Source organism: Eubalaena glacialis, chromosome 9, assembly GCF_028564815.1.
Source record: "Eubalaena glacialis isolate mEubGla1 chromosome 9, mEubGla1.1.hap2.+ XY, whole genome shotgun sequence".
Taxonomy (NCBI): domain Eukaryota; kingdom Metazoa; phylum Chordata; class Mammalia; order Artiodactyla; family Balaenidae; genus Eubalaena; species Eubalaena glacialis.
In genome coordinates this window covers 50328567-50340876 of record NC_083724.1, presented here as the reverse complement: position 1 = coordinate 50340876, position 12310 = coordinate 50328567, and the positions used below count along the sequence as shown (strand labels likewise).

Below are 12310 nucleotides of genomic sequence, written 5' to 3'. Positions count from 1 at the left end.
GAACAATTTTAGAGAGACGCATTTAGCAGTTGTTCTTCCCAAAGCATTGATATCTTTTTTCCCTGTTAAGAATCCTCTTTCAGCTTAATGAAGCAGCTAGCTATTCATTCCACACGGCCCCCCACTCCTTCCTGGCCCTGGTGAGAGGAGGCTGCAAGACTAGAGGAACAGCTGCTTCACTGCTCCAAATTACAAATATGGTGTGTGTCTCAACACATCACAGCTGCTGAGCAAAGAACAGATGGGACCCTGATCTCCCAGTAGACCCATTGGAACCCCCATCTTGAATGTTAAACAGTGATCCACAGAGAGAAAGTGATTTGTTTTCTCTAGTTAATAATCCCTTCCGCAGACTGGAATCCTTCATGTGCAGGAACACGTGAGCCAGTCTGAGGTTTCAGTGCTGGGGCTCCTGGCTCCAATCCATAGCTTTTGTTTGCTGAGACAGACAGCATTTGGAGTTGGAATGTGGCAAAGCTTGTCAACACACAGGGCTTTTCTCTGCTTTCCAAACACATGTGAGGCAGACTGGCTCTCCATGAAGCTGTGATCTTTTCTGGGGAAAGGAAATGTCATATGCAAGTCAAGAAGAAAAACATATTTGGAATCAAGAGGAATAATTGGTCTGGGCATCAAAGGGACAAATTCTGATCAGTTGACAAATATGTTACAATTATTTTTAGGTATAGATGTTGATCTAGATTAGTCTAAATCAGTATTGCCTTATGGAATATGCATATGTGCTTAAAATAGAAACCGTTTTAAAAAAAAACAAAAACCTGAAGGATTTTTGCAATGGTCAGCATTACTCAAGAAAAGCAGACTGGTGCTAGTGCCCCAGAAAGGCACAGTTATACTGACATTCCCCTGGATGTTACCCCTCTCTTCCAAAAACAGCACAATTATGCATGTCAAACACTTTAGGAGCTTTCCTTTCATCTTTCATGGTACTAAACACAACAATCTCTGGAACTGGAAACCTTAGGTAATGGCTTCAGTCTGATACCCAAGACCCAGAGATGCATGAGCTGAAAACATTACCAGAGTAATGCTTCATCCAGTTGAGGCTAAATGATTAGTGCACAGTACTCACGAAAGAAGAAATTCAGTTAGATAATCCTGGAGGTGATGAGAGGTTTACCTCTCTTCCAGGACCTCAGACTGTTTTGGCCAGGACTCATGTCGTTATCACTGGGATGCACATTATCATCACTAGACGGAAGATACCTCTTGGGTCATCTCTCACTTATGATGGATCTATTGCTTCCTTTCCACTCTGAAAAGACTTCATGTTTTAGATCCACAATAGTCTCTACTTTCCAGTTTCCCAGTGACAGCATCTTTCAGAGGAGCCCTCCCCGCCCCACAATTGAGTGTTTCATCTTTAGCCAAGGTCCTTTTCTTAGGATTCAAGTAGGCTTTTGAGAGCCCCAAAGCCAGGCACCAAAGTTATTTTTCTTTGACTTTCTTCTTATTTACCTAAGAATTATTTCTGGAGGAAATATTTTTTAATTTAAACATGCATTAAAGTAGGGTTTCAGTTCACTGTGCTATACTAACTTATGTATAGGATAGTATGGAATACCTTTGTGCATAGTAGGTGATAAACCATGGTCATTTCATGCTTTGACCTTATTTTCCATGGAATTAAATTAAATACACCCTTCTGTAAGGATTTTGTGTATCTGTATTTGTTTATATCTAGCCTCGCTTAAGTTAGAAAATATTAGAGAAAAGAACAATAAAATTTCCTCTCATTGCTAAAGGTGTAAAAACCCCAGTGCTTCTTGTGTAGCAATTTTATTGCCAGTGAAAGAATGAAGATAATGAAGTTAAGAATGTGTGTTTGGTTAAAAAATACATCAGATGGTGTGGAACTAGCTTGAGAACACTTGCTTTGATATGACTTTAATTTTATCAAAACTTGGACTTGTTCCAGCTTTGCCTTGGAGCATCCTAGTCAAGTACATGTCTCATTGCCAAGATCCTCATGCAACTGGAGGGACCTTGATAGAGCCATGTTCTTCGGAAATGGTCAAACTGGTCTGTGGCTTAGAGCTGTGGAAAAAATTCATTTGTTCATTCAACAAATATTTATTGAGCATCTACTATGTTCCAGGCACTGTTCTAGGACCTGGGGGCATAGTGAAGTAAACAAGGAAATATCTCTGCCTTTTTGTGTTCCAGAGGAAGGAGACAAACATAAAAAATAGGAAAATCATGCAGTATGTTAAGAGGCAATTAAATGGTATGGAAAATAATAAATTAGGGTATAGAGAAAGAGGGGTGCCAGAGGAAGGAAATTGCTATTTGAAATGGTGTAGTCAGAATAGGCCTAATAGAAAAGGTAATATCTGAGCAAAGAGTTAGAGGTGAGAGAGTGAGACCTGAGATTATATGAGAGAAAAGCCATTCTAAGCAGAGCTTAGCACACACAAAGGCCCTGAGGTGGTAGTATACCTATTGTATTCCAGGAACAATAGGGAACTCAGTGTGACCACACAACCCAGAGTGAGTGAGGAGAAAGGTGGTAGGAATCAGAGAGCTAAGAGAATGAGCAGGGGATCGTATGGGGCCCTAAACATTTTCAGGCATTCAGCTCTCACTCTGAGTGAAATGCTGAGCCAATGGAAGGTTTTGAACAGAGGAATGGTAAAATTTAGCTTTTGTTTTAGAAGGTTTACTGTGGATGCTATGTTGAGATTAGATTGCAGAGAACAAGGGTAAAAGCAGGCAGACTAGTTGGGAAGTGTTTTATTAATCCAACTGAGAAATGATACTGGCTCAGACCAGGGGGTAGCAATGGAGGTAGTGAGGAGAAAAGTGACCGGATTCTGGACATATTTTGAAGGTAGAACCAACAGGAATTCCTGACCATCTGGATGTGAAGAGTGAGAGGAAGCGAAGAGTGGCATATGATGGCCAGGTTTGGGGCCTGGTCAACTACAAAGGGTAGGATAGGCTTTAGGGCAAGGCTGTTAGGAGCCTCGTTTTGACCATGTTCAGTCTGAGATGTCTACTTGACAATATGTGGAGATGTCTATTAGGCACTTTAAATAAACAAGTCTGGATTTCAGAAAAGAGGTTGGAAATTTAAATTTGAGATATGACAACACAGAGCATTTAAAGCCATGAAACAAGATGAGATCACCAAAGGAGTGAGTGAGAATAGAGAAGTTCAAAAACTGGGCCTTGGAGCACTCCAGGGTCAAGAAGTCAGAGAAGAAAGGGTGAACTAGCAAAGGGGTAAGCAGTGAGGTGGGGGAAAACCAGGAGAGGTCAGGGTCCCACAGACCAAGATAAGAAAGTCCTTCTAGGAGGCAGGAGTGATCTACTCTGTCCAATGCTACTGATGACAAGAATTGTCATCAAGGACTGAAAATTGACCACTGGCTTTAGTAATGAGGATGTCATTGGTGAGCACACCAGAAACATGACAGTATTTTCCCAATATTTTAGAGCAGATCATGGGGATGACTGGTTGATGAAGCCCACACCCCATGACTCTGATAGCCCAGTTTTTCAGGGTGATAACTTTACTGAGTGAAACGCTGGGGGAAGAGGTTGCACAGTGCACACTATTTGATAAGACCAAATTGGGCAGGACTCCTTCTCCCACCCTTTTAATAGCATGTAGGATTCTCAGGTCTTTACGGAAATGAGGGAAAGGAAAAGGAGGAGTGCCTTGAAGGAGCATAGGTGGAGCTTCTGATCAATTCTGGTTGGGCTATCTCAAGCATTGCCTTTTGGGAAATGAATAGACCTCATTGATTAAACTTCAAACTATAAAGATGCTCTAGAAGCCATTTCATTTGCATGCATTATTTGGGATCTCTTTTTTCCCTCAATGTGGCCGTTAATTTCTGCGTGAAATAATAGATAACACTATGTAAAAATTATTTTTACATTGTGTATGTAAAAAAATCAATATTGGCAAAGAAGACAATGAAATCACGTACAAAAACCTGTGCATATTTTTTCAGGTAGAAGAGATATAAACTTTTCGTCAAATGAGCAAAGATTAAGAGCTACTTATGTAGAGTGCAAGGCTTTTTTTAAAATGAGCCACAGGTGCACAGAATTATATTATGGCTGTATTATTCTAGAAATTACTATTAATATATTGCCTGTTTCAGTAGCTTCATGGTAATTATTTAATACCAACCAGCTCTATTTTGCCGGGGGGGGGGGCTGATCTGTAGTTATGTCCCATTTCTGTGGTGTAAATACTTCCATCATGGCCCATTTCAAACTACCAACGTGAAGCCATTTGGACCTACCAACAGAAATCACACAATTGGCTGTTGGGAGCCAGTGGAAACAGGCTCCAACACACCACTGCCTTATTTACATGTGAACTAATTCTGCTTCTGCCTGAAACCAGCAAATTAAAAAGCAAACTAAAATTAGGAAAGGAAAATGGAAATGTAAAGTGTTATATAATTAACATGTATATGATGTATAGTATATAGTATAAGATATGTAATATATAAAATGTCATATATAATTATATTAAATATTATATAATTATATTTTCAAGAAGTGTCACAGAAAACCTCAGGAAAGAAGGCAGGACAGGAAACTCATATTTGAATATGTATTGCATGTGAGCATATGTCGCACACATTATTTAATTCTCACAACTCTGTAGCACAGGTTTATTAATCCTTATTTTTAAATTGAAAATAGGTTCAGAGAGGATAATCCATTAGACCACAGTCACACAGACAACAAATGTTAGAGCCAAGACTTGAACCCAGATCTACCTGACTATTCCCCTAAACCAGTGTCTAGAAGCTCAGAATATTGTCCACGAATTAGTAGGATAAATTCTGATATGTTAATTGCCACCTCAGTGGCACAATACTAGTATATTTATTACCTCCTGTATATTAAACTGAATTATAAATTATTACATGAAAACACTTATTTTGATGGTCTAAATTTTGTAGCATATTTATCCTCCTTGGATTATACATATTCTCCAAAATTATAAAATCTTTTATCAGTACTGTAGTCAAGTCATCCATTGACTCTGATTTGTTTCCAAGAACACTACTCAAAAGAGAAAGAAGAGGGGAGGGATAAATTAGGAGTATGGGATTAAGAGATACAAACTGCTATACATAAAATAGATAAGCAACAAGGATTTACTGTACAACACAGGGAACAATATTTAATATCTTGTAATAACCTATAATGGAAAATAATCTGAAAAAATATACATGTATATATAAGAGAAAGAAGCGAATATAATTAGTGTCCTTTTTAACAATACCTGACGTTGCATTGCTCTCAAGGCTACTACATGTACATCGAGGCTTCCCACATGGTGTATGGACAAAAAGCACGACTCTTGTCCAGGCCTCTACGAGGAGTCACTGGAAAACACTGCTTGACTTTTTTCTACCACATGTATGGAGCAGGGACTGGCCTCCTGAATGTTTATTTGAAAAAGGAAGGTGACAGTGAAGAGGCCCTCTTATGGCGAAGAAGAGGTGAGCAGAGCATCTCCTGGCTACGAGCGCTGATTGAATACACCTGTGAGAGGCGACACCAGGTAAGCCAAAAGAGATAAGAATCAAGTGATGGGAAGTGTTCCTTTAACCTTCTGATACTCTTTCTTTTTCTTGCTACCATCAAGAATGTTTTGTTCTTTTTCAGGGTCATAGATAAAGGCAGTACTTGTTTAAGAGTAAAAATAATTAGTCTATATTGACTGAACCTAAGCAGTGAATGGGAAATTAGGCAGAAAGAGAAAGCTTTGGGTATTTATGCATAAAGTGATTTTTGCAACTCAGTGATGAAAGTGTATCTATTTTTGTCTTGGTGCATTATGAGTGTCAAGTATATTCTGTGTATCCTGCAAACCTCCAAAACAGAGTCTTTCTTCTAAACATGGTGTTACCTAATTAGTTGTTGCAGCTGCATCTTTCACTCATCATTAGCCACACTCAAGGGCTTTTGTTGTAAGCTTCTATTTAACAGAGTATGTGGTCCAGAGTAAATTTTTAAGCCTCTGTCCGCACTGATGCAGAAGAAACTAGTCTTGATCCTATGTCCTGGGTCTCCCCTTGGGTCTTCTCATGGGCGGTAGAAGACCTCCATCCTACAGGATCCCAATTATAAGGGAATCTGGACAGCAGTAAGAAAGAGCCTTTTCAATTCCAATGGGTGAGATTGAGCAGCCAGTTAGTCTAGAAATCAGCAGCAGCCTCCTGAAAGCCACTGACTTCACCTGCCTACCGTGAGCCAAGGCTCCAGAAAGCTCTGGGGAGATAACATTAGACCCCTGACTACTCCTGAAATTGCTCTATAGAATTCCAGGTGTGACCTTCAGCTAAAAGCCCTACTTCCTCCTCATCCTTGCTTCTGGACCAGCACCCCTCAACTTTAACCACCGGCCGCTTGGTTTAAGCAAATCTTAAAGGAAGATTTAAGGAAGAAGTATCCAAAAGAAAGACATTATTTTACACCACCCCTTAACCAAAATTAATTTTCTGCAGACCTAAATGGGAATGAATTGCAGAAGCTCAGGTGACCAGGTTACAGTGCCATCTAGGGTGCTGGATTGCTAAGAACAAATGACAGAGGGAAGATGTGCCATTATTTACGGTTGGCCCATTATCTCAGCATGGATAAAATTATCTAAAACTTTAGCAAAGAAAAAAAGCCCCAGGAATAATTTTGATAGTGATTTAATATCTGCTTACAGAAGGAAAATGGATCACTCAGGAACTTATTGATATCATTGATCATCATTCAGAGATGATGAATTAATTTTTTAGGCTATCAGGGCACTCATACTCCTACCCTATTCAAATGTCCTCAAAGTGTGGTCCTGAGACCAGCAGCAACACCTGAAGTGCATATGCACCTAATATGAACTTCACCTGAAATACACATTCTCAGGTCCCACCTCAGAACTACTGAACCAGAAACTCTGGGGATTAGGGCCCTGAAATCTATGTTTTAACAAGCCTCCTGGTGATTCTGATGCACTCTAAAGATGAAGAATCTCTGTCATTGGACGAAACGAATCTGAGTCTCTCAGGTAGAGCCTGAGCACTGATGTTTTTTAAAACCCCCAAATGATGCTGATGCAGAAGAGCTCTAGAATTTGAGTTCTATGGAACAGGTGACTTCCCAGCATCTAACCTGGGGGCCAGGTACAGGTCCTTGCATATACTAGACTTGCTAGGTGGCTTGTTGTTTGAAAATATTTTTGAGCACAAAGTAGTGAGGCATCTGGGGTGGCATCTTGGGGTGTTCAAGTTCAAAGGTGAGGAATGGCCTGAGAGACTTTCAGCTCTCAATTTGGAAAGAAGATTCCAGACCATTCCCTTTGGCTCAGAATGGAACAGATATGAATCTGCCATGAGGAATTTTCTTCTTGATGTTGTGATTCCCTCAGGACTGTCTGGAGACCATGATGAACTAGGTTCTCCAAAACATCCTAGTGTCTAATAAAACACAGAGACACTCATGTGCAAATGGCCATCTTCTCTGTGCCACGTACTTACAGTGCTGAGAGCTGTGCATGAGTTCTTCCAATTGATATCATAGCTCCTCTTTAAAGATGGGGAAAACTAAATATCCAGCTGGTGAGTGGCAGAGTGAGAACTCAATCCCAGATCTGACTGGTTCCAAAGTTTGTATCCCTAAGCCACTGTTCTACGTTCCCTCCCACCACAGAAGTCCCAAAATACACTCATTGCCCTGGGTGCCACAAGCACTGAGTGATCTTGGAGAAATGTTATCCTCTCTGAGACTGTTTATACATTTTCAAAATGGGGTAATAATGCCTGCCGTGCTGATATCACCAGAGTTAGAGTGAGGGTCCAATGAGATTATGTTTGTGAAAGGGTTTATAAACTTTAAAGTACCAAACTATAAAAAGATACTATTATTGTTTCTAAAAATATATTCTCTCCCAAATCTCTCTGGTCTTTATAACCATGGCAGACCTGGTAATCTCAGTAGCTACATCAGGCATCCAGACTGAGATCCTATAGTATGAGGCCAAAATATCTCCTTTTAATAAATATTTATTGACCATTTACTATTTTTAAGTGCAGAGGATACTGCAATGCACATAGCATAGAGTTCCTACTCTTTTTGAGTTTACATTTTAGTGGCGGAGAGGTAGAAAATGTGAAACAAAAATATACAATGTAACATCAGGTGTTAATAAGTGCTATGAAAAAGAATAAGTCAAGCTGATCAGGTAATGAGGTCAAAGAAGTATCAGGGAATACTCATGTAAGGCCTTGGGTGACATGGTAGAGTCTGAAATTTATTCCAAAAGCAATGAGAAACCATCAGATGGCTTTAAGGTAATACCGTCTGATTTATATTTTAAAACGATCACTCCGGGTACTACATGGACGTAGGCTGCGGTGGAGTAGACTCTGGGGGCTCCTGCAGGAGGAGTAAGAGTGGTGGGTTGGGCTGTGCAGCAGAGGTGAGTTGTCATCAGAAGCCCACAGGACTTCCTTCCGTGTGGAATGTGGGATTTGAGAGAAAGAGTCAAGATGACTCCAAAGTTTTTGACCTGAGCAACTGCTAGAGTGGAGTCGCTCTTTGTTGAGGAAGACCTTAGGTGGAGCAGATCTGGAGGAGTGAGGGCGGTATGTGCAGGAGGGAAATTAACAGTTGGTTTGGTCTGGTTTGGTTTTTGATGCGCAAAGCTTTTGATGTCTATCAGACATCCAAGTGGGTGTGTCATGTAAAAAATAGGCTATGAGACTGGAGATCAGGAAAATGCACAGAACTAGAGAAGTAAATGTGTACATCGTCAGTGGTGGTGGGCAGGTGTAGGTGATTTTTAGAATGCTGTAGTACTGCTGTCATTTGACATTTATCCTATAGGGGAGATACCTGGGTGGCCTCTGGATGATATTCCAGTCATCAGAATTTTTTCTTTGTAGAAAAAAATGCATTAAGTGGCAAAATTTTAATCATGTCCTTTCCTAAGGGATTTATTAAAGTGCTAAGCAGAACCTGACTCACCATTGATCACAAACACAAAATGATTTTATTTCCTTTGGATTCCTTGCTTACCTTTCCTCCTCTGCTCTCAGGTGTTTTCCTCCCTGATTTCTTACATTTTGATACCATTGAAAGAGAGTGTTAGACAAATTCTCAGCTCAATGAAATATTTATATCATTCATATTGTTCACTATACTGCCTAACATTTAGTAGGAATTATTATGTGCTGGGTACTGAGCTAAGACCAGGTCTTCAAATTTTCTTATTCATGGTACCCTTAATCTCAGTAATTTTTTTCCTGGTGCCCCTAGACCAAAAGATAGCTAATGTTCCATTTATCAAGTAGTGGAGTCCCAACAATAAGTATTTATGTGCTAATGACTTAGTAACCATTTGAAAAAAATAATATACTTAAACTGAAAGAAAAAATAATATTTTTATCTAATTCTAAAATAACCACAATTATTTAATAGAATTTCTACAGATACAAATAGGGGAATAATACAAAGGGACAATCATAATGCTATAAAATGGTGATCACTCAAATATGAAGGAAATTCAAAGGAGAGGATTGTATGAAATCAAGTGTTTGGCCCAACCGAAGACAATTCAGGATATAATTCCATCAGGTGATTTTCCTATTATGCTTCCATTGCAGAGGTAGAGGTCAAAAAACAGATTTTACTGTTTTCCAGAAAACCAAAACACTTATTAACTACACTCATATATCCTCCTATCTAGATGTGTTAGGACATTTTTTCCTCTTTTTGCCATTTATTTGGATTCTTGTTTAGGGTGATATCTTTAGAATTTCTATTAATGTTATTTTGCAACATTTCCATCGTTAAAGCTTCTTTGAGTCATTAATTTCAAGATAGTTTCATATGCTTATTAATTATCCACTTTATAGTCTTTGATTTAGTTTAAATCATAAACTAGTCCAATGGGGAGTAATTTGCTCATAAAATGAGTAGAGCAAATGTGTCTTCTGGACGATTTTCATTACCTACAAGCCTCCCTGGAGTATTCGGTGGTTTATTAACCATTATCAGAGCAGCCTTAGAGCTGGTAATATGATCTATTTTCCTTAGAACCTGAATATTTGATCAGTTATTTTCTTCTAGGATCTAAAGTCATGAAACTGGTTTCCTCTTTTTCTTGGGCTGTGTCTTGGATGTTATGGTATTTAACATGATAAGTGACCCATTGTCTTTTTGGTAAATTTAATTATTATACGTTGCTGTTCATACTTGGGTCTCATCCGTCATTTTAATTCTCCCACCTAGTACTAGTATGAAGGTAGATTTAGGGAGAGCCTAAGGAAGCTTAGGCTTCTGAGCCCCTCACTCTCATAGGCCCTGTGAGTACCGGGAGTAGAATATTCTAGGTGGGGAGGGAAACCAGGTCACCACCAGGAGGCATTTCTTTTTTTTAAAGTAATTTTTTGTTGTTGTTGTTGTTGTTGTTGTTGTTGTTTTGGCTGTGTTGGGTCTTTGTTTCTGTGCGACGGCTTTCTCTAGTTGCGGCAAGTGGGGGCCACTCTTCATCGCGGTGCGCGGGCCTCTCACTATCGTGGCCTCTCTTGTTGCGGAGCACAGGCTCCAGACGCGCAGGCTCAGTAGTTGTGGCTCACAGGCCTAGTTGGTCCGCGGCATGTGGGATCTTCCCAGACCAGGGCTCGAACCCGTGTCCCCTGCATTAGCAGGCAGATTCTCAACCACTGCGCCACCAGGGACGCCCACCAGGAGGCATTTCTAGGTGGGCATTTCTGGGAAATTGCCTAAAAAGGTCTCAGAAGAAAGGAAATTGAAACTCCAAGGCTCTAGTAATTTTTGTGAATTTCTTTAAATTTCAAATACATATTCCCTTTTGTACCTAAATTTGAATTGGTGATTTTGTATTCTTTTCCTGAAAGGGGGCCCCTGAGAACAATCTAGGTTTCCAGACCCATACAGCCTGGATTTGCCCTTGACCAGCATTGTTTTATCAGGATGACTCTATTTCTAAATTCAAACTTCATTATTTTTCAGATAATTTTTGAAGCCATTCGGGGAGTGTCAATAAGAAGTGATATTGCCATTGATGATGTTAAATTTCAAGCAGGATCCTGTGCGGGTAACAATATTTTTACAAATTATATAAGTTTGACTGAAAAGGGATCTTGCAATAGTCTCAAATCATAAGAATGCAAATTAAGTATTTTCTGCAATAAAAATAGAGAAAACTATTATTGTCTATTTGTCTTTCCTGACAGAAATGGAAGCTATAACTCAGCAATCATCAGGATATTCTGAGGATTTAAATGAAATTGAGTATTAAGGAATGATCTGAATCGGATTAACTAAACAAAGCCATACCTCTCTTCAATCAAAATGAAAAAAAAACCAAAAAACAAATGAATACTGGACAGTCTTAACCGTTTCATAAGTTATAAAATGACTTCAGAGCACTCTTTTTCATTACTTTTGCAAAAAATACTGACTCAGGGCTTTTTTTTTTTTTTTTTTTTTTGCATATGACAACTGTTACTAGAAGTACAGGCTGCTGGTTTTGCCTAGATCATTCATCTTAATTTTGGTACCTGTTAAAAATACAAATGTACTATATTGTAGTCATTTTAAAGTATGCAAATAAAGGGCACAATCAAAATGAGATGTGCTCACTTAAATCTGCATTCAGTGAATGTACTGGGAGGAGAATAGGTCTTGTGGGTTTCCTTTTGAAGTTCAAGTATCATAAATATTTTTGAAGTAATAATGTGAGGTGTCAGTAATATCTGCAGAATGAATGCAGCTTTTCACAGTAACAAGTTAATCTAAGAAAATAAAGTCTTATTTTCTATGTTTTATTCATAGAAATGGAGTATTAATTTTTAAATGTTTTTACCATATGTGATAACAAAGGATCTTTCATGAATGTCCCAAGGTATAAGTCAGTATTAATTAATGCTGTATTACAAGGCAATGCTACCTTCTTTTTTCCCCCCTTTAAACTACTTTTGAAAGTCACTCTGAACACTTGGATAGAAATTGCACTCTTTTTTTGTAAAGCAAGCTTAAAAATGTTTATGTACACATACCCTCAGATTTTAATAACGTGTTAAACAATTTTACTGATTTTTTAAATAAATGTTTTGGTAATATTTTGAGTAATATGAATTCAAGCAGATATACTAGACTACTGCCTTTTATTTACATGTTTAGAAAATTGTATATACATATTTGTATAACCAAACAGCTGTTGTGAAATTACGATTACCTAATAAAAAATAATTTGAAAATCTCTTCACTAGCAATTAACTTTTTTCAACATTATTTT

At 38.7% G+C, this 12310-nt stretch overlaps 1 protein-coding gene across 1 annotated transcript in view; it reads left to right on the top strand.

Annotated features, from left to right (window-relative positions):
* The window catches only part of MAMDC2 (MAM domain containing 2), a 167814-nt gene extending 156421 nt beyond the window's left edge, over positions 1 to 11393 (top strand). The window contains exons 13-15 of the mRNA XM_061201200.1: positions 5301 to 5560; positions 11023 to 11107; positions 11247 to 11393. Of these exons, the coding sequence (XP_061057183.1) occupies positions 5301 to 5560; positions 11023 to 11107; positions 11247 to 11311 (410 nt within the window). The 3' untranslated portion in view covers positions 11312 to 11393. The remainder of the gene's footprint in view (positions 1 to 5300; positions 5561 to 11022; positions 11108 to 11246) is intronic.
* The last annotated feature ends 917 nt before the right edge of the window (positions 11394 to 12310 follow it).